Source organism: Phaenicophaeus curvirostris, chromosome 20 (assembly GCF_032191515.1).
Source record: "Phaenicophaeus curvirostris isolate KB17595 chromosome 20, BPBGC_Pcur_1.0, whole genome shotgun sequence".
In the NCBI taxonomy this organism is placed as follows: domain Eukaryota; kingdom Metazoa; phylum Chordata; class Aves; order Cuculiformes; family Cuculidae; genus Phaenicophaeus; species Phaenicophaeus curvirostris.
Window position 1 is genome coordinate 3,534,502 of NC_091411.1, and position 21,730 is coordinate 3,556,231.

A 21,730-nucleotide genomic window follows, 5' to 3' on the forward strand; every position below is an offset into this window, starting at 1 on the left:
TGAGTTCCCACATCTTGCATTTGTGGGGCCAAAGTGGGTGTGTGAGTGCATTTGCTGCTGTTGGAGAGGAGAGATTTGTGCTGGGCAGGAGTGAGAGGAGACAGGCATGGGCCCTGCTGTGGGGCTGGTCAGACCAATCTGGTCATAGTGTTGTGGGGAGATGGAAGCTTTCGTCAGGGCTGGAATGTGGTGGATGGACAGAGGCTTCCTCCTACCAGTGGAGAAGGGCTGGATGGGTTTCTGGGTGGGATAATAAACTTCTGGCTCTAAAAGAATAAATAAAAATCACCTTTGCATTCAACTTTTTGTGCTTGTACCATGGGCAGTCAGGTTTTCCAAGCTTTTCTCTGTAGCTGGGAGGCTCAGGAAGGTTAATTAAAGAGAGATTCAGAGCTGTTCGGGAGTCCAGCAGCCGGAGCACTAAGTCTTTGTCTGTGTCAACAAGTGATGTGCTCTACCAAAGCACACCCACAGAGCAGCAGGTCCAAGGCACCTGTGTCCCTTCTATATAAGCTTCTTAGGTCTTACCTTGTACTGGCCTTGGATTTTCAGTCCAGGCGATGCTCTCCATGTTGGAAAACACTAAATGTCCTCTGCAGCATTTCCTCTGGCTTAGTGTCACCAAAAAAAGTGTCTGTGTGATCCAAGACTGATCTACAGTGTGAGTGAAACCATAGTACCTGGGGATGGTTGGGATGTTCACCTGAGATGCCTTCTGATCTGAATTAAAATAACTTGTGCGCTGGCTTTTTTATTTGCTATGTTTATTTTCCCCCTTCAGAAAGAGTTTGCAGAAGCGTGCTGTGAACACCTCTTGGTTGCAGCTCGGTAGGGTATGGACTGATGTTGTCCTAGGGGAGTCCTTCTCAGCCTTCCTCTCCGAAGAGGATAGGAAGCGTGGAGGTCCTCACTGCACACTTGTGTCTTTAAAGAAGTGCGAGGATGGCAGAGCTAATTTTCAAGTCACCTATCATAATCTGCATTCAGATTTGCTCCCGGCGTGTGAATCTTAAATGACAAGGAGGGCCCTGGGCTCCTTCCCACATGTGGCTATGACTTACAGTGTAGTGTCATACGTGCTTTGGCTTGTAGGTATTCTCTGTGCTTGTAGAGTACACGTGCAGCACACGTACATCTCCCTGAGCAGAAGAATAACTCCTTTGCTCAAAAACCAGCTGTAGCATCGCGGTGCCTGCCTGGCTGGTGCTGCCCATGGAGAGCCCTGACCTCAGGCTGAGCTGCCCCAAGCGCTCCTCCAGGCTCTCTCCTCCCAGCTAGACACAAGGAAATGAACCTTGCTCCTTTTCACGCACACACTTGCCTTTTCCCTGCTTTAATCCCCCTCAATGTGGTTTTGTTTCATTTTTACATTTTTTTTTTGAGGCATTTACTGGAATTCCCACAGGGCTCAGGCCAAGCGGGTAGGGGATGCTGATTGGAAACAGAGTAGGACTGGAAGGAACCCAGATAAATGGCTTGATAAAACAGCCAGAGCCTGGCTGATGTGTGGAACCAGCATGGGACTGTCCTGGCCCCTTCCTGCCTGCTTGGAGAGGGCTTGAGCCCTATAAACTGCTCCTCTTTCTTTTTTGCTCTCTTTCTTAGTACAAACATTGCTGCACAGAGCAGGGGTTAATGCAGCTCAAGATCTGGCTTGTAAGTAGACTGCAAAAACCAATCTGATTGTTGGGGTTGTGCATGGGTTGGCACAATGAGATCTTGGTCCATTACTGCTGATTTACAGTTCTGCCTGTATAGGAAAGTTGAGTGCCAAGAAGGTATGGATGGATATCAAGATTTTCCACAGCATAGAATCACCAGGTTGGAAAAGACCCATTGGATCATCGAGTCCAACCATTCCTATCAAACACTAAACCATGTCCCTCAGCACCTTGTCCACCCGTGCCTTAAACACCTCCAGGGAAGGTGACTCAACCACCTCCCTGGGCAGCCTCTGCCAGTGCCCAATGACCCTTTCTGTGAAATATTTTTTCCTAATGTCCAGCCTAAACCTCCCCTGGTGGAGCTTGAGGCCATTCCCTCTCATCCTGTCCCCTGTCACTTGGGAGAAGAGCCCAGCTCCCTCCTCTCCACAACCTCCTTTCAGGTAGTTGTAGAGAGCAATGAGGTCTCCCCTCAGCCTCCTCTTCTCCAGGCTAAACACCCCCAGCTCTCTCAGCCGCTCCTCATAAGGCCTGTTCTCCAGCCCCCTCACCAGCTTTGTTGCTCTTCTCTGGACTCGCTCCAGAGCCTCAACATCCTTCTTGTGGTGAGGGGCCCAGAACTGAACACAGGATTCGAGGAGCGGTCTCACCAGTGCCGAGTACAGAGGGAGAAGAACCTCCCTGGACCTGCTGGTCACGCCGTTTCTGATCCAAGCCAAGATGCCATTGGCCTTCTTGGCCACCTGGGCCACTGCTGGCTCATGGTCAGTCGCTGTCAACCAACACCCCCAGGTCCCTCTCCTCCAGGCAGTTTCCAGCCAGACTTCTCCTAGTCTGTAGCTGCACAGGGTTGTTGTGCCCCAAGTGCAGGACCCGGCATTTGGCCTTGTTAAAACTCATGCCATTGGTCTCAGCCCAGCGGTCCAGCCTGTTCAGATCCCTTTGGAGCCTCCCGACCCTCCAGCAGATCGACACTTCCACCCAGCTTAGTGTCGTCTGCAAACTTGCTAAGGGTGCACTCGATGCCTTCATCCAGATCATTGATAAAGACATTGAACAGGACTGGACCCAGCACTGAGCCCTGGGGACACCACTTGTCACTGGCCTCCAGCTGGAGTTAACTCCATTTACCACCACTCTCTGGGCCCTCCAGCCAACCAGTTTTCCACCCAGGAGAGTGTGCACCTGTCCAGGCCAGAGGTGACAGTTTTCTGAGCAGAATGCTGGGAGAAACTGTGTCAAAGGCTTTACTGAAGTCCAGGAAGATACATCCACAGCCTTTCCCTCGTCCAGCAGCTGAGTCACTTTGTCATAGAAGACGATCAGGTTAGTTTGGCAAGAGCTGCCTTTTGTGAACCCATGTTGACTGGGCCTGATCACCCGGTTCTCTTGCATGTGCTTCATGATAGCACTCAAGATCACCTGCTCCATGACTTTCCCTGGCACTGAGGTCAGACTGACAGGCCTGTGGTTTCCTGGGTCCTCCCTGTGACCCTTCTTGTAGATGGGCACAACATCAGCCTCCAGTCCAGTGGGGCTTCCCCAGTCTTCCAGGACTGTTGGAAGATGATGGAAAGGGGTTTGGCCAGCACATCCGCCAGCTCCTTCAGTACCCTTGGATGAATCCCATCCAGCCCCATCGACTTGTGGGTGTCTAGCTGGGCAAGCAAGTCCCACAGTTTAAGGCAGTGTCCTGGTCTCTGGATCATGGCAGGGAGGCAAAGGCTCCATAGACTTTGTAGGTCTGTGATTTGGCCCCTCTTCTCAGATTTTATAGTAAATAAATATAATTATTTATCTGAGGTTAAGCTGATTCCTTGAATGATTTGTTTTGCTGGAGATTTTAGGGGAAAGTCGCAGCGGTTCAAGCCAATCCCATTTTTTACATCATTTTTTCATTTGCTTGACTTCCAGTCTAGAAAAAGAAGAAGGAAAGTCACTTCTTCATGTAGTCCTGATGCTCACAAAGCATTGAGTGTGCCGCAAAGGCTGGGAGCACTGCTGCAAGCCCAGCATGAGTGACTGCTGCTGTGATCTCTAGGACATTTAATTTGATGACTTGAAAACAAACTCGCACCAGGTAGTTTGAAGGAGCCCTGGGAGATTTGTGCTCACAGCAATCTACACGTCGCTCAGTGAATAAATCTAGCAGGTATTGCTGTAGTTAGACAGGAGACTAATGTTCTCTGCCCTTAGGAAATGCAGGTGTGGAGAGCAAGAGCAGCCGCCCCGTGGTGCTGCAGCACACCAGCCTCCGAGAAGCATTTGTTGTTCCTTTCTAGAGCTGTTCCTTATTCAGGATGTTTTAGGGACAGCCTAGAGGAGCAGAGCTGTGCTGTGGCAGGGAGTTGTCCATGTCTAAAGAGCTCACAAAGTGAGATGTGGAAAGGGTTTTTGAAAGCGTAAGGAGGTTTAGGTCCAGTGGGGTCCCAGTTTCTAAAATCCTGCCCTCCCTTGGGACCATGCTCTCTGCAAAGGCACTGCCGTGATGTTTTGCTGCATGTGCTGGACATCTGTTCTGGGGAGACCTGGGCTTCCTCAGCACGTGCCTTTGAAAAAAAACCAGTGGAGTTAGGAAGCAGGGGGTTGCCTTCCCCAAGTCAGCTGCGGATGCTGGGCATTGACACTGACCCTTTCTGGCCCAGGAGCTGTGCAAGGGCGTAAGGGCTTGATTGTCCCACAGGGATGTGGGTGCCTGAAAGTCTGCTGCTACTGCAGGTCCTCCACACAGTCCCTTTATAGATGTGCCTGTGTTGATGGGTCCAGCAGACTGCCCCGACCAAACCTGTTCCAGCAATAAACCTTTTCCCTCCCGATCTACCTTCCTCACCCTGCTCCCACTTTTCCCACAGAGGCTGGTCTATATCGGCTGAGCTTGAGCTTCACTGCTGGCTCCAGGCTGCTGAAGATGGGCATCTCTTCAGTAGCTTGCAAAGCCTGGACCCTTTGGAGGGCCGATCCTAGGAACCACATAAAACCCACTCTACTGGTATTTGTTGTGGCTATCGTACTCACTGGCAGTAAGATGCGAGGGCAGGTGGCAAGGATTGACTTTCACAAACTGGGAATGTTTTCATGTCTTGGTAATAGAATCCTTGAAACCTTCCACCGGTAGGATTTCTCTCATTATGATATTGGATACAGTACATGGTTAAAAAAAAAATTCCCAGCCATTTTGAAGCAGTATGTGATATTTGCTTTAGTTTAGCAAACCCTTCTATTTCAGCCTGGGAAGTTAGCTCATGGGTCTAGCTCTTCTGTTTTTTCAATCAGGACACTGAGGTGGTGGTGCAGTAAAGCTCTGCTTACTGCAGTGAACCTGGAGAGTTACCAGACGGGGTTATGGGTGAAGCTTATGCTAAAGGATTCAAAGAGTTCTGGTGTCTTCAGAAACATGTAGATGTGGCATGTGGTCTAATAGGCATGTTGGCATTGTGTTGATGGTTGAACTTGATGATTTTGGAGTCCTTTCCAACCTTAATGATTCTTCTAACCTCTGTGTGTCTGAGAAGATGGTACTTCGGTTGTCCTCTTTACCTCTGCAGAGTATGTTGTACTAGAGGTGGTTTGCAAGTGAGGTGAAATAGAAAGGCAGCAAAGTGTTTGCTACAAAGGTTATCAGTCATGGTGCTGGGGCACTAACAGGAGATACAACTACGCAGAGAAAAAATGTTCTTGGAAATGTTCTTCAGCTTGATTGCTTCAAGGTCAAGGAGGAGTGAAGTTCAGGGAGGTGAGCTTGGGATCTGCTTTGCGGGACCTTGGTGGAGCCTGAATCTGAGCTGATAGTAGAGAGGTGCCCTTTGGTGAGGTAGTGCATGTGGTGAGGAGAGGGGTGGATGGGGAAGGGCTTGTGAAACCGGGTCTGATGAGGTAAATGATTTCACACTGGGAAGTGGGAGTGAAAAATGAACCCATTGAAACAGCTGATTTTCCTGTGTTTTGCAAAGAAAGGTTTAAGGGGTTTTTTTGTTGGTTTTGGTTTGTTTTGGGGGTTTCTTTGGAAAGATCCTGACTGTCCTGACGCCTCGGGCTTTTAAAAACAATATTTCTCTTTCCATTTCAAAAGAGTTGTCTATATAGAGTTGTCTATATAAGAGCTGTCAGTATAACTGAATTTAACTTGCACTGAATAAAAGAAAATAAGACGGAGGTAACTCATCCCCAAAGATGAAACCCTTGATTTCTGGGCTGAATCAAAATGACTCATTTTCCTTCTTTTTTTTTTTTTTTACTCAAATATCGAGAAAGTTTTCTGTTTGACACCAATTTCTTTCCAGCAATTTCGTTTCACCCAGAGTCCTCCCCCACATCCCGGATCCAGCATTTTCTCAGTCTCTCTCTATTCAAAGAACAGGCGCATCTCTAACAAATCTATTTTCCCTCACTCCAAAGCAGCGGGAGGAATGAAAAGCACATTTTTTAAAATTTTTTTTTCACAAGGCAAATACATCCCTGCTGCTAAAACAAGACTTGGCAGCTCTGTGTCTGGGACGCTCACACAACGCTCCCAAAATCTGTGCTCTTTTCTGAGATGGGCTGTACAGAGGCAGCATGGATGGGGGAGCACGTGTGATCTCTGCCTTCCTCAGCTTTACTTCTGATAAATAATAAAAACTTGAAAATTAGTTTTTTGGTGGGAGAAGAGGGATTTTCTTCTGGGGTCTTCAGCATGAGAAGCTCTGGTTTTTCTCCTTGGGAAGTTCTCTAGGCTAGTAAAGAAATGGGGAGAAAGAAAAACTTAATTTGAACTGAGGAGTGATCATTAGTGGGTGGGATGCTCCAATGCAGCCTTAGAAGCTGAAGAAACAGGAGTGGGCGTGAACTAGGGTGCTTTGGGCAGGATGCTTTTCACAGGGTGCAATAGGATTTTGAACCCTGGTGAGAAAACAGGGGTGGAGACCACATCCAACAATGGGCTTTTGCATGAAGGCTGACCATGGTGGAGGTCTACCCATGCTCATGTGTTGAGTGTGTCCTCCCTGGGGCCTCAGCCATAATTGCACCTTGAAACTTGGGTTCAGATCCTGAAAGGAGGTTGTGGTGAGGTGAGTGCTGGGCTCTGCTCCCGAGTAAGAAATCATAGGATGAGATGAAACGGCCTCTAGGTGCACCAGGGGATATTGAGACTGGATATTAGGAAAAAATTCTTCATGGAAAGGGTTGTCAAGCATTGGAACAGGCTGCCTGGAGGGGTTTCAAAGAAGTGTAGATGTGGTGTAGAGAGACATGGAGGAGCCCTGGTGAATGAAATTCTGCCAAGGGAGCTCTGACAGGGTCAGCCCCTCCTGACAGATGGTAAAGTGGTGCCTCTAGCACACTTTGGGATTTGACAACTTCTCTCCACCTGAAGGAAATCTTGGTTTATATTTATTTGTCTGGAGCCTTCTGAGCTGTGGCTCAAGCATTATGCACCCTGCCTGACTCATGAGGCTTTGGTGAAACAAGGTTTTAAAAGAAGAGATCTCTTTGCTTGGGGGTCTCAGGGTCCCTGGCCCTGCAGTAGGTCCTGATACCTGACAAAGCAACAGCTCTTGGCATTGAGCATCTTGCCATGAAGCTTGAAGTCTCATAGACACCCAAAGATACTTTGGGTGTAAAAATACCAGTGGAGGTGGGGGAGAGGTGGGTAGCTCTGCGGAATACTAAGAATAAAGAACTTGGAGGAGCATTTGGGAGTTGAGTAAAGGTTGAAACCGCAACAATTCAATAGTTTGTGCAGGAAAATTGGCAGCCGCCAGTGTGGAATGAATCACAAATGTGCACATGTTTTGCCCGAGGAGAAAATCAGAGTGCTTTTTGGCTGTGATATGTCAACTTGTTAGTCTGGGAAACACTCATTTTCAGTTTTTTGCTTTGCTCCCGTGAGCTGTGCTGAAGGGAGCATGAGGGGAACATTGGGATTGTTGCTCCTGCCCTGCTCTGCTCCAGGCTGTGCTGGTGCTGGTCCATGAAGCACTCGAGCTTCTTTCTGTCTCTTATTCCTGCTCAGTTTCTGCAGCTCCCCTGGGGCAGATGATGCATGGTAGCTAGACACAACCTCCAGAATATTGTTCCTGATCAAAGGAATTTTAATGCCACGTCAGAGCCTGAGCACTGACCCTTGCAATAGCCTATCTGAAAGCAAAGGAAGCAGGAATAGAGCCCTGCAAAGCACTGTTCACTTCACTTGGCTACAGTGGAAAACCTCTCCTTTTAATTAAGTGGACTGGTAGTAATTTTGGTTTGGACATTAATCATATGCTGAGTAACAGGAGCTGGTAGAGGTGCTTGCAAGGCGCAATGGCAAAACTCAGCTCAGACAGGTCCAGCTCTCACACCGTGGGGCTGTGGCAGGGGTGGGCTGGCAGGAGCAGTGTCCCTTGGTCCCCCCATCTCAGCAAGGGACCCTTGCTGCTTTTCAGGTAATGCCACCATCTCCAAAGCTATTAATTGCAGCATGGAGAGGCTGTAGTTTAGGTAAGGTAAACCCTGTGCTGACCTGTAACCAGTCTTTAAAGGGGTAGAATTGGCTTTGCTGAAAGAAGGCATAGCTAAGAGTTTCCTTGAGTTAGGGTGGGTTTGAACAGAGGTAAGAAGTTTGCCAGATGCTTGTGTAATAGGGAGTCTCCTGCAGTAGAATCATGGAATCATTAAGGTTGGAAAAGATCTCTAAGCTCATCCAGTCCAACCATCAGCCCAGCCCCACTGTGCCTACGTGTCCTGAAGCACCACATCTGCCCTTTTTTTTTGACATCTCCAGGGATGGTGACGCGACCACTTCCCTGGGCACCCTCTTCCAATGCTTCACCATCTCTAACAAACCACATTCTTTTGAGAAAAGCAGGCAGGACTTGCCTTTCCCTGGCAGCATTCAGGACCTTGAGTCTCCAGCAAGCTCCCATGAAGCATCCCTGGTCCCATCACTGCCAGACAGGCTGCTGGAGCCACCTGGCAGGCAGCAGACCATACCTGGGAGCCCAGACATGGCTTGAGCCCTGGCTCTCTGCCCACTGTGCTTGGCACGGTGTGGGAGCATGTCCCTGGCAGCCTTGCATCTGACCCTGTGACCCTCTGCGTGTCCCCCGGCTTTTGCCCTCAAGCTCTCTTCCCTGAGTTCCAGCTTCTCTCCAAAGCCAGGTCCACCCGATGGGCAGTGCTGGTGTGCATCCAGTTTGTGGATGTAGCTGTCATGTTTGCCCTGTGCTTTTGAGACCATTGATTACTCCAGGGTGATGTTTTTAAGGTTTGCTCTGCAGACTGGCATGCTGGGAATACACCTTCGTAATACGAGAGCAGATGCCAGCAAGCATCCTGCCTACCAGAGGGGTTTCTGGCTGAGGCACAAGTGACCATCACAAACACCAGAGTCTTACGCTTGCTGCAAAGGAATTTCTTGCAAAGCCCCTGCAGTTTGCTTCTCCAGCCGCTTGTCACCCCTGAATTTGTGAATTCATGTGGGTCAAACCAGATCTGAGTGTGAATTTACCAGCTCTGTGCATGGGTAGGGATGCGATGGGGCTGGAGGGCGTGAGGCCAAGGACACAGTAAATTCTGGGTAGGATGGTTGCCCATTCTCCAGCTTCTCTTGCAGGGATGCAATAACAAGGTATTTCCTAAGTGAGCGAGGTGGGAATGACCTAAGTCAGCCACTTACAGTTGCATGATGTGATTTCTCCCCGGGTGAAGTCATTGGCTCTTATCAAGCTTAGCAAATTAAGCTATCTGACTCCCTTGCCTTCCCCCAGCCAGTTAATCCCCTGGGCAGCTGCAGGGAGGCTGATAAACCAGTTTGTTACAAATACTGAGACCTAGCAGACGAACAGGGTAGTGAATGCCAGGACTTGGTGTTGGGAGCAGAGTAAGCTGCCCTGAAGAGGTCCTGTGAGTGCACGGAAGGTGAAAGCTTTGGAAAGATGCTTTCTGGATATCTCTGGCTTGTATGGAGGTTGCCTACGCCTCTCCAGCTCTGCTGAAAACTCCTGTCCCTCAGGTCTGCTGGCAGCAGAGTTAGGGGAACTCACTCTTAATTTTATTTTTTTTTTGCCTGTAATTAATTAAATAGTAATCAGTTTGGTCAGCACAAAGCCTGAATTGTGGGGTTGCTGAGGTTAAAAGCTGCAGTATTTAGTGCTTGAATTGTGTAAGAGATCCTTGCTTGGCACACAAGGTCTAGAGGGAGCAGGGAGGATGGGCACAGGGTAAGACAGGCAAGAGCTTCCAGGGCAAGCTAATGCTCTGATCCTCCCCTTTAGCTAGGATGTGGACATGTACAACCTACTTTTCTCAACACATGTATTCCCACAGTGCTTCCCAACATTAGTTCTGCTTCATTTAGGACCTACAGGAAATCTGGGGAGGGGCTCTTGATCCGGGAGTGCAGGGATAGGGTGAAGGGGAAAGATTTTCAGCTGAAAGAGGGGAGATTGAGGTGAGATCTTAGGAAGAAATGTTTTGCTGTGAGGGTGGGGAGGCCCTGGCCCAGGTTGCCCAGAGCAGGGGTGGCTGCCCCATCCCTGGAGGTGTTCAAGGCCAGGCTGGATGGGGCTTGGAGCCCCTGATCCAGTGGGAGCACTACTACCTTAGTGCTTACCCTGATGATTCAGCACATTGCCCAGGTTTTCATTCGCATTTCCACATAATCACGGGTAAAGCAATTTTCTTTTTAGACAGGTATTGAAATGAATCATAGAATGGTTTGTCTTGGAACGGACCTTAAAGCCCATCCAGTTCTGACCCCCTGTTATGGGCAGGGACACCTCCCACTGGTTCATCTGGGTCTGAAAACACTAAGAACCTTCCACTGCTTTACTGTTCTCATGGATTCTTGATACTTAGATTATAACTTGGAAACCAGAAGTCTCAGAGATCCTGGGCCAACATAGCATTTGTGCAGTGTGACAGATGGCTGCTGGCACACGATCAGACTCTTTCTGGTTACCTTTCACCAGTGACTAACATCTGGGTGTACTGCCTTTGCTCTGGCTTGTCTTGCACATCATCAGTGATATCAGGTTTAAGCTTCATTTTTTCAGCCTCAGGTGACGTACAGTTTAAAGTCGCCATTAAGCTGAATGAAACCAACCAGTTCAGTGCTAGTGGGGAGTCTGGAGGAAAAGTTTAGTTTTGGGGTGCACCAAACCCTTATTGCGTGAAATGAGACGATTTCCCAGGATGGGCTCCCTGGACGTATTTGTCTTTCTCAGGCTGTAATCTCTCTTAGATGTGTTAGTCTGCAGCAGAAGATAGTACAAACCCAACCATTTCCCTTGTTATTCAAGATACTTTCAACATTGTTGAAATAATAGCTCAGGCTGAGCCCCTGCCAGACTTTAAAATGACTCTTCTAAGACAATGGGAAGTTAAGCTGGAGGAAACATGTATGATGATCAAATTGTAATGGAGAAGAAGGAGACCGAGATACTTCAAAAGTAGATATTTTCCATCAAACTGCTGCTCCATTCAAAACCTCAAAACTTTCATTTCCTTTAGTAAGAAATCATTCTGCCTTACTCACCTCTACCTCTTTGTTTCAGTTCTGTAGCTTCTGGTGTAGATTTTGTTGGTCTTCCTGCCATTTGATGAAGAAGGGAGAGTTAGGAGGTAAACCAAACCCTTCCACCTTTTTCCCTACCTATCGCTGCTCCATGAGTGTAGCCTGGAAAGTGGGTGTTTGTGTGCTGCCCTCCTACAGCTTTCTTTTCCCCACAGTGCGTTGCTGAGATTTTACAAATGCATCCCATTCTGCCTTAGGATGAGTTTAAGACATCACAAAACATCATGAAAGCTCAAAAGGGAGAAATTTAAAGTGTTGTGTGCCCAGGGATTGTAGAAGCATAGAGTCACTGAGGTTGGAAAAGACCTCTAAGCTCATCCAGTCCAACCATCAGCCCAACCCCACTGTGCCTACTGAACCATATCCCTAAATGCTACGTCTACATGGGTTTTTTTGAACACCTCCAGGGACTGAGACTCCACCACTGCCCTGGGCAGCGCCTGCCAGTGTTTCACCACTCCTTCAGTAAAGAAACTTTTTTTAATATCCAATCTGAACCTCCCCTGGCGCAACTTGAGGTCATTTCAGACAGAAGGATTTTCCAGTGCTCCTCAGCACAGGAGAGACTTGAGCTCAAGTCTCTGCCAGTGGTTGCTGACATGGACACTGCATTTGGCTCAGCAAATGCTTACACTGCAGGGAGCTGGGGGAAAGCAGCAGGAAGGACTCTCTTGATGTCCTTTCCTCTCTTCTCCTGCAAGCATCGGCTGTTGGAGACAGGGTTGGGGGCTGGAGGGACCTCCCTGTGGTCCTGACATTGAAGTCTCAAATACAGACAAGCCTTGGCCATGGGATCTGGAAGGGGTGTGCACACAGCAGTGTGCGTGTGCTCTTCATTAGCACGAGAGGGTGCTGCAAATCACAGGTACAAACTCAGGCTGTGCTGTGAGCTGCCCTGCTTGGTGCCGACCATCCCACCCAGAAGAGATTTTCATGATCATCCTTTCATTGCTTTTCTCCAGTGGCTTTGTATTTATGTGTGTATCTTCCAATCCTCTAAAACAAAATATCGCAGAGGGAGGCTCTTGGAAAGCTGGTGCTGAAAACAAGCCCCTGCAGGGTGATGGTTTGTAGAATTTGCTATTAATTTGCTTTGACAATGGAGCAACAAAGAAGTTTATTTACTCACAGCAGTGAGGACCCGTGTTGTTGGGACTTGTCCCCACTCAGTGTCACACAAGTTTTACTGGTATGTTTTTCAGTTGTTTCCAGATTAATCTCACAGAATCTTCTGTATAAGCATTGTAGACCAATTCAAAGCTGGTTTATGCTGATTCACTGCAATTCAGTAATTAAGCTTAATTGCTCCAAGGCAGACTTGAGCAGATTGAAGAGTGGCTGTGTGTGGATTTGCACAGGTTTAAAGGAAATCCATTTTAAAATACCCCTCTAGCTAAACTTATCAAGCCCTGCATAGAGATAAAAAGTCATTTTGACAATATTTAGCTTAAGTAAAGTGAGGGTTGGAGCTCAACCCAACCGCAATTGCTGTCAGTGCTCCAGGAGGGGACAGGACGTGCATCCACAGAGCAGAAAAAGGAGGAACAAAGATGATGCCAGGGCTGGAGCACCTCCCATATGAGGACAGGGTGAGAGAGTTGGGGTTGTTCAGCCTGGAGAAGAGAAGGCTCTGGGGAGAGTTTAGAGCAGCTTCCAGTATGGAAATGGGCTCCAGGAAAGCTGGGGAGGGACTTTGTATGAGGACATGGAGTGATAGGGCAAGGGGGATTGGCTTTAAATTGGAAGGGGGAAGATTTAGATTAGACATCAGGAAGAAATTCTTCACGATCAGGGTTGTGAGGCCCTGGCCCAGGTTGCCCAGAGCAGTGGTGGCTGCCCCATCCCTGGAGGGGTTTGAGGCCAGGTTGGATGGGGCTTGGAACAACCAGATCCAGTGGGAGGTGTCCCTGCCCATAACAGGGGGGTTGGTGAGGGATGTGCAAGGTTGGGGTGAAATGCAGCACCCTTGAGCATTTTCACAGAGATCAGGATTTTAGGGTGGAGGTTAACTCTTTTGGTTGCTCAGGAAGGAGATGGTTGAGGAGCTCTGTGGGATCCCTTAGTACGTGTCCTGGAAAGGTCCCTTCCTTTTTGTTTCCTTATTAAAAAAACAAACAACTCCAACCACCGAGGGAGGCCACCAAATTCTGCAAAGCAGTTAGCCTTGTGAGTTTTCCTCCCAGCCCTTCCCAGCGCCTCCTTCGAAAGGGTCTTTGGACCCTTCATTTCTCAGCTGTCAGGATACTGAATTGCTCGAAGTTTGCAGAGCCTTTCCCTGTCCCTACAAGGGCATGAAACACACTCTTTCAGTGAATGGGAAGAGATGTTTATGCTCTTTCATGGCTTGGACAGTTGGGATTTGCAGAGAAAAGACCCCATAAGGATTGTAAAGCAGAAGACTGACACGCCCACCAAGCCCATTGTCCCACTCCTGCACCCATTCTGGTTTCGTCTTCCCCACTTTGAGTTTAGCAACTCTTAAACTCTTCGCTCTTTTGCTCTCCTTGCTCTTCTCCCAAAAGCTCTTTCACAGGCTCTCTTCTTTTTCTGCCACTTGGCCTACTTTTCCTTAGAGCAAGCGTATCCTTATTTGGGGTCATCTTGGACTTCCAGCAGCCCTTCCTTCTCCCCAGGCTTTGTCCCCAAAAGCCCCATCCCAGCAGAGCCCCCCATGCCGGGTCCATACAAAGGAGCAGCAGCACGCCTGCAGATCTGCGTAATGAGCTTGAAAAGAAGCCCATGCTCCATTTTTTCCTGTCTAAACAATGTGTACGGCAAGGTCTTTCTTCCAGAAAGGTTTTCCTTCCCTGAGATTTTCTGTCCTCTCTGTGGGTGGATGGGTGGTTGCATTCAGTCTTCCACTAATAGGTACAACGTTCCCTGTGAGAAATGTGCTTTTCTCTTTTTCTTCCTGTTTTGGCTCTGTCCCCCTCAACTTCCAGTCACTGCGTCAAACCCAAATTATCTCTGCTCTTCAGAGCAGGGAGATGAAGGTTGAAATCCTGTTGTGTAACCTTCTGAATGGGGGTCTGTCCCTGCGAGATGTGTGTGTTGTGACTTAAATCTCATCTCATGTGCCTTGTGGCGTTGCCCTTAAAAGGAAATTATGAGGTGGTACGGGAAATGGGCACAGCAGGACATGAAGGTGGCACAGGAGGTGATACGGGTGGCTGCCGTGGATGTTTTTTATGTTACAAGCAATGCTAGGATAGAAAGAAAAGCAGGAAGATCTGCTGGAAGGTTGATGTTCTGCAAACACAGCACTACTGGATGTGTCCTTGACTTTGTCCACTCAATGTGCAGAGTCATCAGGCAAGACCAAACAAATATGAAGCTGCCGTATTGGATCTCCTTAGTCCATAGAAGGTCAGGCACAACTTCCAGTCCTGAGGGCATCTTTCAAGAGGCAAAGGCTGGAGAAGAGAGAGATGTTGAAAGGGAAGCAGAGGAACATCAGTGTTTTGGGAGGGCCATCTGGTTTTGAATGCTTGACTATGGACCCTGCGTTTGCTAATGTGGTGGTGTCAACAGTGTGAGGTGCCAGGAAACCCTTACCCCTGTATAAAACCCTCTTTTTCCATCACTCAATGCAGAGAGAGCCATTAGTATTAAATTCGAATTGTGATGTACAAGCCCCTCAGGTTCTGAGTTCGAAAACACAGCTGAAGCACATGGCCTGTGATCCTAAACAGACACTTTAATAAATCACCCAGAAATTAGTGAGAGAAAAGACCCATTAGCTCATACACTCCGTTCCCTAGCCAACAAGTTCCAGGACTGTCCTCCAAGGCTGTCATCAGGACTTGTCCAGCCCAATTATTTCAGGTTCCAAGCAGTGGTGCCACGTCCAGGGGAAGTGACTCAGTCTGACAGACCCTGCTACAAGCTCTCTCAGGGCTCCAATTACGTCTTCCCTTGTCATTCCCTTTTCTCTCATTTCCCTCCTTTGGAGAAGAACATAACCCTGAGTATGACCTTCATACTTGTGCATGCGATCCAGAGGAAAGCACTCTTCTCTCTCTGCAACCTGGGATACCACTCCAAGGGACACCTAGGATACAGCCCCAGGAGTGGGATGGGGAAGGACCAGTACTGACCTCTGTAAAGGCTCTGAGAGCGCTAAGGAGCTTTAATGGCCCTAACCCTCCTGAGGTCCCTCACCTGGGACCTCCACCCACGCCCTCAGCCTAGGAGCCCTATTTAAGCTTAGCTCTGTGCTTTTACCCCTTCTGTGAGCTATGGTGTGGGATGCTCATTTTCAATCATGCCTCTGGCTTTGCCTCCTGGATGGACTATGGTAACTTATGTCTTGGTGAGACTCTTTGTTTTAGTGTCTTCTGCCCTATATTTGGCTCTGTCTCTTGGATGCACCTTGCATCCATACTGTAGGCTGTTTTCCAGACCAGCTTCTGGTCTCATCTCCCTGTGTGCTTGGCTGTGCTCTGTGGTGAACCCTGGACCTGGTTCATGGCTTGCCTTGGCTGAAGCTGCCCATGGACCCTGTTCCCAGTGGCTGGCTCTGCCTATTGTGTTTGCCACCCTTGGGGCTGTGCCTGATAGCAAGGCATCTCCTACACTGGGGTCGTCTAGCTCCTGGCTCACCAGAACCTGGGGAGCAGCTCGACCTCAGTGTTCCTTGACACATTCTGTCTCCACTGGCCAAGCTAGGCTGTGGCTACCTGTACACCAGATATGTTCTGGATTGGCCTTGCAGAGTAACCAAAATCCTTCTCGTCAAGGTTTGCTATCCGCCTACCCTCCCTGAAGGATGGATTTGCCTTTAGGGATGTCCTATTAGTCCCCAGCCTGACCGGGCCATTGTCCATGTTTCCTGTTTCTCCTCTGGTTCTTTGGGAATTCTAACCCTGTGTGGGACCAGTGAGGGGAGGAAATCCCTGTCCTGAAAACATGGAGCGGATGGTCTTAGGTAGGTACTTTGACAAAATCCCCGACATCAAACAGCACACGGCATTTGCAGACCCCTCTGCCTTCCTTTCTTCTGGTAATGCTTGTACTTAATGTTTGAGCTGGAATTTGTTTATCACTTCTCAGAGTGGTGAGGTGAAGTCTCTAATCCCTCTTGCGCTGTGTTTTTCTATGTGACTTTATTTTGAGAAAAGGGATGCGTAACTTCTTTTGAGATTTACTGTTTAACTCTTTTTTTTTATAAAGGAAACAAACAAGTCATAGTTTTTTCAATATCCATCCCTTAAAGTGCACTGCTGTGCTCAGACCAAGGCAGCAGAGGGAATGATGGTCCAGGGCCTGCAGCTGGTTGTTGGAGAATGTGATTTCTCTTGCTGAGCTTTGCAAGGCTCTGCTGGTTTTCTCCCCCAGCCTGAGCTGAGGGTTGCTGAGACATCTGCACTAAAACACAAGGACGGTGTGACCGTTCCTTTCAGTACAGTTGCTGGACTGTTGGAGGCAGAGCCCTGACACAACACCGAGCTCCACAGTGGATTCCTGGGACGTGATTCAACAGCTCCATGCTGTATCTCCAATAGCTTTTTGTAGGTGTCCCCCTTTGCACTGACTGCTGTTGTTCCCGGTCCTTGGAAGCGTTTATCCCAACACGTGCTGGGCACCCTGATGACTGCTGGTTAACTTCAGCTTGGGTTGCTGTGTTCTTGGCTCTGGCTTCACGAGCTGATGTGTGTCCCTGCAGAGGCTGCCCATGCACAAGATCCCCTCTCCCTGGGCTGCCTGGGAAGGTTGCTGCACTGCTTTAGGAGCCCCAAGGCAAGTGGAATTTGGCAGCAGCTGCTGAATTCCAGGAATTTCCTTTCCAGCATAGAAATATCCATCTGCAGACTTCTGGTTTCAAGTTGAATAGCAAAGGTGGAGGTTCGGCATGCTGGACGTGTCCCAGATGTGCACCATGGGCTGTCTTGCATCATTTTTCTGAAGGTGGGAGAGGAGAAACCCAAGTCTAAGACCCAGTGCAAACGCAGCTGGACTGTGAGCACAGCTTGATGTGAGCCCTGCCTCTGGCGTCCTGGTAGGAGCATGTTGATGGTGAAGGTTGCTCAGCAGTGGTGGAACGAGCATTTGTGAGCACATCTGCTCACTGACAGCCACTGGAAGGAGATGGGGAAGGCTGCCTGTGAGGCAAGGCAGTGGGATGTATGCCTGTGGCGATAAGGCACCTGAGCCCGAGGAAAGCTGAAAGCTCAGGAGAAAACATAGGGTTTTTGTAAAGGAAACATAGAATTGTTGTATCAGACATTGTCTGGTCCCTGACTCTGGCTGCTGCACTGAGACTGCACTTACTGCTTCCTCGGAATGCGCCTGCCTGGGATTAGTCTGCTCCCAGAGAGGCTGTGACCCCGATCTCTGGTAGCTAGTGACTCAGACCCTGCAGCTGAGAATTGTTTCCCCAGGTAATCTGTGTCCTTGAGAAGCTGCACGTCTGCTCCCAGAGGATAAGGCAAAGACAGAAAAATAAACCTGCTTTGGAATTCAATGTAAATCTGTGCTGTTCTTGTAACAACCAGAAACACATCAGTGTCAGGATGGAGAGTTGACCCTTGGTTTATCCTGGAGAGAAGCTGCAAGCAAAAGCTTTGGTGTTGAGGCTGCTTGAGCACTAAATCCAGTGTCGTAAACAACTTTGTGCATCAGCTTCTGCCCGAGGATGAGAGTGCAGTGCAATGAGCTTTGAGTATCGCAGCACAACACACTTCAGTGTCTGCAGTAGATTGGCCCCATCTGATGCTTTGCTTTGCACCATGGAGTTCTGCTGTTGGCGTTTCTGAGGCCCCAGTGGCATGGAAACTGGCCAGATGTGGCTAAAATAAATGCATGAAAGCTGCTTCTGGAGAACAGGGAATGGAAAGATGGTAGCATGTGTGGGAAGAGCTGCGGTCTGGAGCTGGTAAAGCAGAAGAGCATCTACTTTCCAGCTTCCCCAGCTCTTTGTGAGGGGTAGTGTCCAAGAGGCACATCATGTATTTCAGTATATCTCCTGTGGCTTAAGGGGGACTGAGAGTAGTGTGTGCAGTGGCTGGTCTCTCCAGTGTATAACTGTGCTAGAGGTTTGTGTGGTGACCCTCTTTGGGGTTTAAAATGACCTGTTGTCATTCACCTGCCCTTGCTTGGCTTCAGAAGAGGTTTAGCATCATCCTCTGAATTGCCTGAATCGTGCAGGGGCTGCGCTCGGTGCTTGCTCTGCTGCTCCCCGTGTGCATACAAACCTGTAGGGAGTTATTTGTAGGGACAGAAAGGTGGCTAAATGCTTCCAGTGACATCCAGGCTCTAATGGGAGCTGTGGGAGAGGCTGCAGCAGTGCAGAGCTCCTCTGTCAGAGCTGAGGTTGCTCTGGGCATACAGTAGCATCAGCTTCTCTGTTGCTTTGCTGGTTGGTGCTCCACGTTGCGGATAGCCACCTTCTTGACTATGATGGGTTGTGCTTCCTACTTGTCCCCATGCTGGCTCTTAAGAGGTGTTATTAATTTCACTCCTAATTCTGTTTTGTGCCAAACTCTTCGCTTGGGGTTGGTGAAGGGTCTAGAGGCAAACACTAACCCTGGCTGTAGAGATCTGCTGGCATAGATCTGCCCCTGTGATTGCCTTCCAGCTCCATAAGTACAGGACTCTGTGCTACTTTATTTAGGAAAGCACCAAATGCATGCTTAACTTAAACCCTAGATGCACACGTTGTCATGGACCATGATTCTAACTTTCAACACATGCTCAAGTTGTGCATTAAGGCCATACCCTGCCAGGTAAAGCTTCCCTGTAAGTTTCTTGCTTCTAGTACCAAGTCTCCAGCTGCAGCTTGTGTAGGAAGGGCCTTCACTTGATAGAATCCACTGAATTCACACTTGACTGCGTGTAATCACCAGCAAAGCGGCCTTGGAGATGGAATGTGCAGCTCTTGGCACACCCATTGATGTCAGCAGCTGGGAAATCACCTCCCAAAACTGCTTGGGAAAGAGAAAAGACAAACATTCCTGATTTTTTTTCCCTCAGTCAGCTGTGTTTGGTCTCAGATTAATTGCCCATGCTGTGCATGCACATCACTTGCAGCACTGATAGACGCTGCCAACTCTGTACTGTTCCAGGGTTTATGTCTCTTCTTGTCTCTTGAGGGGCTCAGCCCTGCACCCTGCCAGGCTTGGTGCCATTTTTTGTGATGTTCCTGCTGCTGAAGGTTGTTAAATGCTCATGTTACTGGGAGTTGCCTGGGAATGTGTCCATGCTGTGACCATGCGGGGAGCTGGGGAGATGCCAGGTGGGATCCCAAGTCACCACAAATAGCTGTGTCTCCTGAAGGACCCCATTCCCTCCCCAGCACAGGGCTCTTTCCCTTTCCTGGTGGCAGGACTTCTACATGAGCATCTGAACTGAACCAGAGTGGTTTTCTGCTCAATTGACTTGTTATTTTCCAGAGCAGCGGATCTATACAGTGTCTCCTGTCAGGCTGCAGCATGCCCAAGGCTGTTCATCTGCCCTCACATAAATCTCACACCTCATTGACAACGGGAATTAGAGTGAATACAGAGGCTGGATGTCTCCCAAGTGATGGCAGATGCTGCTGCAGATGGTATTGGCAGGATTCCCATTGACAAGTCATCAAATGGGATTGTCCAGGCCCTCCCAGTAAAGGGGCTGCGGGTCCAGAGTGATTCAGTCCTCTTCTGCAAGACTGAGCCCCTGGGGTGCTGCCCTGGGTCTGTCCCTTGTCCCCACTCCTTGCAGGTTGGTTATTGCCACTCTGCCCAGCAGTATAAAGGGATGACAAGAAGGGAGGGACCTGGCTGAAGATGTCTTGGAGGTAAAACAGAGTGTCGGGGTAAAGCCAGATGTCTGCAAGTTGTTTTTGCTAATGGAGGGGAACAAGAAACTTTGTGGTTTTAAACAAATTTTTGTTCAGGTATTTGTGTAATTGAATGATGCTTTAGTTCAAGAAGGAACTTGGAAAGGGAAAGGTCTGTGTTCACCAAGGGAGTTAAAAGCTCCTCGTGAGACTGAAGCAATGGTGGTGCCAAACAGGCCAGGGCAGGGCCTCACACCCAAAGCATTTTGTGTGTTCACAGCACGGTTTTAAAAGTGAGCCTTTCACCTGCTGGGAAAGGGTTATTGCCTGATCAGTGGAGCTCCTGACCTTGCCATAGCAATGAACTTTGCTTTGGACAGAGGAGACCCTATGGTCTGATCAGGACACCCGCCTCACCGAGGGACATGGTAACTTCACCCCTCTCCCTTGTCCAAGTCTTTATTGAAGTAGAACATACTTCAACAAGGAAGCCTGGGAAAGGACTGTGGTGTTTTCTGTACCCAGCTGATCCAAGACTTGTGTTTTAGGATGTTTGTATCTCAGGCACAGCTTTACAGTCCTGAGCATCCCAACCATATGGTCATAATGGTACCACCACTGCTGGGATAGGAATGGCTCTTTATGTCTTTGGGTCACTGGCCCTGAAGCACATTCTGTTTTAAAAATATCACCTGGCTGCTTCTGAGGTTGCTGAACATTTGTTTTGATCTGAGTTTCCTGAATTTGTCATTTATTTTCATCTCCTCAGTTTGCATTCCCTTCTATCTAGGGATTTTGGCTGTTGTCTAATAGGAAGAACGAGGAAAGAGCCCTGTAGTGAAGGTATTTCAGCTACTGAGCATCTCTTTCTTCTCCTCCAATGCAGATGAAGTGAACTTGCTGGACAAAATTACTTCCCATGCACAGGACCTCAGCAATATCTCCTTGAGCTATGATGAAACCAACTGCAGCATTCTGGAGATCGGGCAGTACGCTACGCTCAACATCCCTACGAGAGAGGCGTTTGGGGACAGGTGGGCTGCCCTTCAGGGGGCTGGGATGGCTTATTGGTTTAAAGGGTTACTTTAAGACCCCATTCCACAACAACCCAAAGAGAACACTCTGTGTGGGTACTGGCAGGGTTCCCATTGACAAGTTATCTAGTGGGCTTGTCCAGGCCCTCCCAGTAAAGGAGTTGCTGATCTAGAGTGATTTAGACCTTGTGAGCTTCTTCCCTTTCTTCCCTTTCTTCCCTTTCTTCCCTTTCTTCCCTTTCTTCCCTTTCTTCCCTTTCTTCCCTTTCTTCCCTTTCTTCCATCCTTCCCGCTTCTTCCCTTTCTTCCATCTTTCTGGGCTGTGTGCAGGGAATACACAGTGCATGATTGACCATTTCCAGGAGTGTATTTTCTTGGTGTTCTCATCAGGAAGACGTCTGTCCTCCAGCACGTAACTGGAGGGAGCAAGAGAGGCAGCACAGCCATATCCATCAGCACTGCTTGATCCCAGGGTCTGTAGAGACATAGACAGAGTCTTTGCTGTTCTTTATAAGGGGCTGTAGCTTACTGTGGACAAGGACAGTGGATGTGGTGAGAGAAAGGAGCATTGGAGAGCTGCTCCTAACAGGTTTCTCTTTCAGTTTCAGCAGTGGACAGGGCAGGAATCTTATAGAAAGTCATGCACAGCCACATAAGCACGCGCTGAGATTGCACCTCAGGGGGATGCTTTGAGGTTATATGGGTCATGCTCATTTTTGCTCCTCTGAATACCTGACCT

General features: G+C 48.8%; 2 protein-coding genes across 2 annotated transcripts in view; one reads left to right on the plus strand and one right to left on the minus strand.

The window, feature by feature from the left end:
- Nucleotides 1–21,730, plus strand: part of LOC138729157 (collagen alpha-1(II) chain-like) — a 94,680-nt gene that overhangs the window by 15,900 nt on the left and 57,050 nt on the right. Inside the window, exon 2 of the mRNA XM_069873154.1 lies at nt 20,844–20,991. Within this exon, the coding sequence (XP_069729255.1) occupies nt 20,844–20,991 (148 nt within the window). The remainder of the gene's footprint in view (nt 1–20,843; nt 20,992–21,730) is intronic.
- The window catches only part of WHRN (whirlin), a 231,093-nt gene continuing 215,192 nt past the window's right edge, over nt 5,830–21,730 (minus strand). Inside the window, exon 14 of the transcript XR_011338833.1 lies at nt 5,830–5,842. The gene's annotated coding sequence lies outside the window, so the exon portion shown is untranslated. The remainder of the gene's footprint in view (nt 5,843–21,730) is intronic.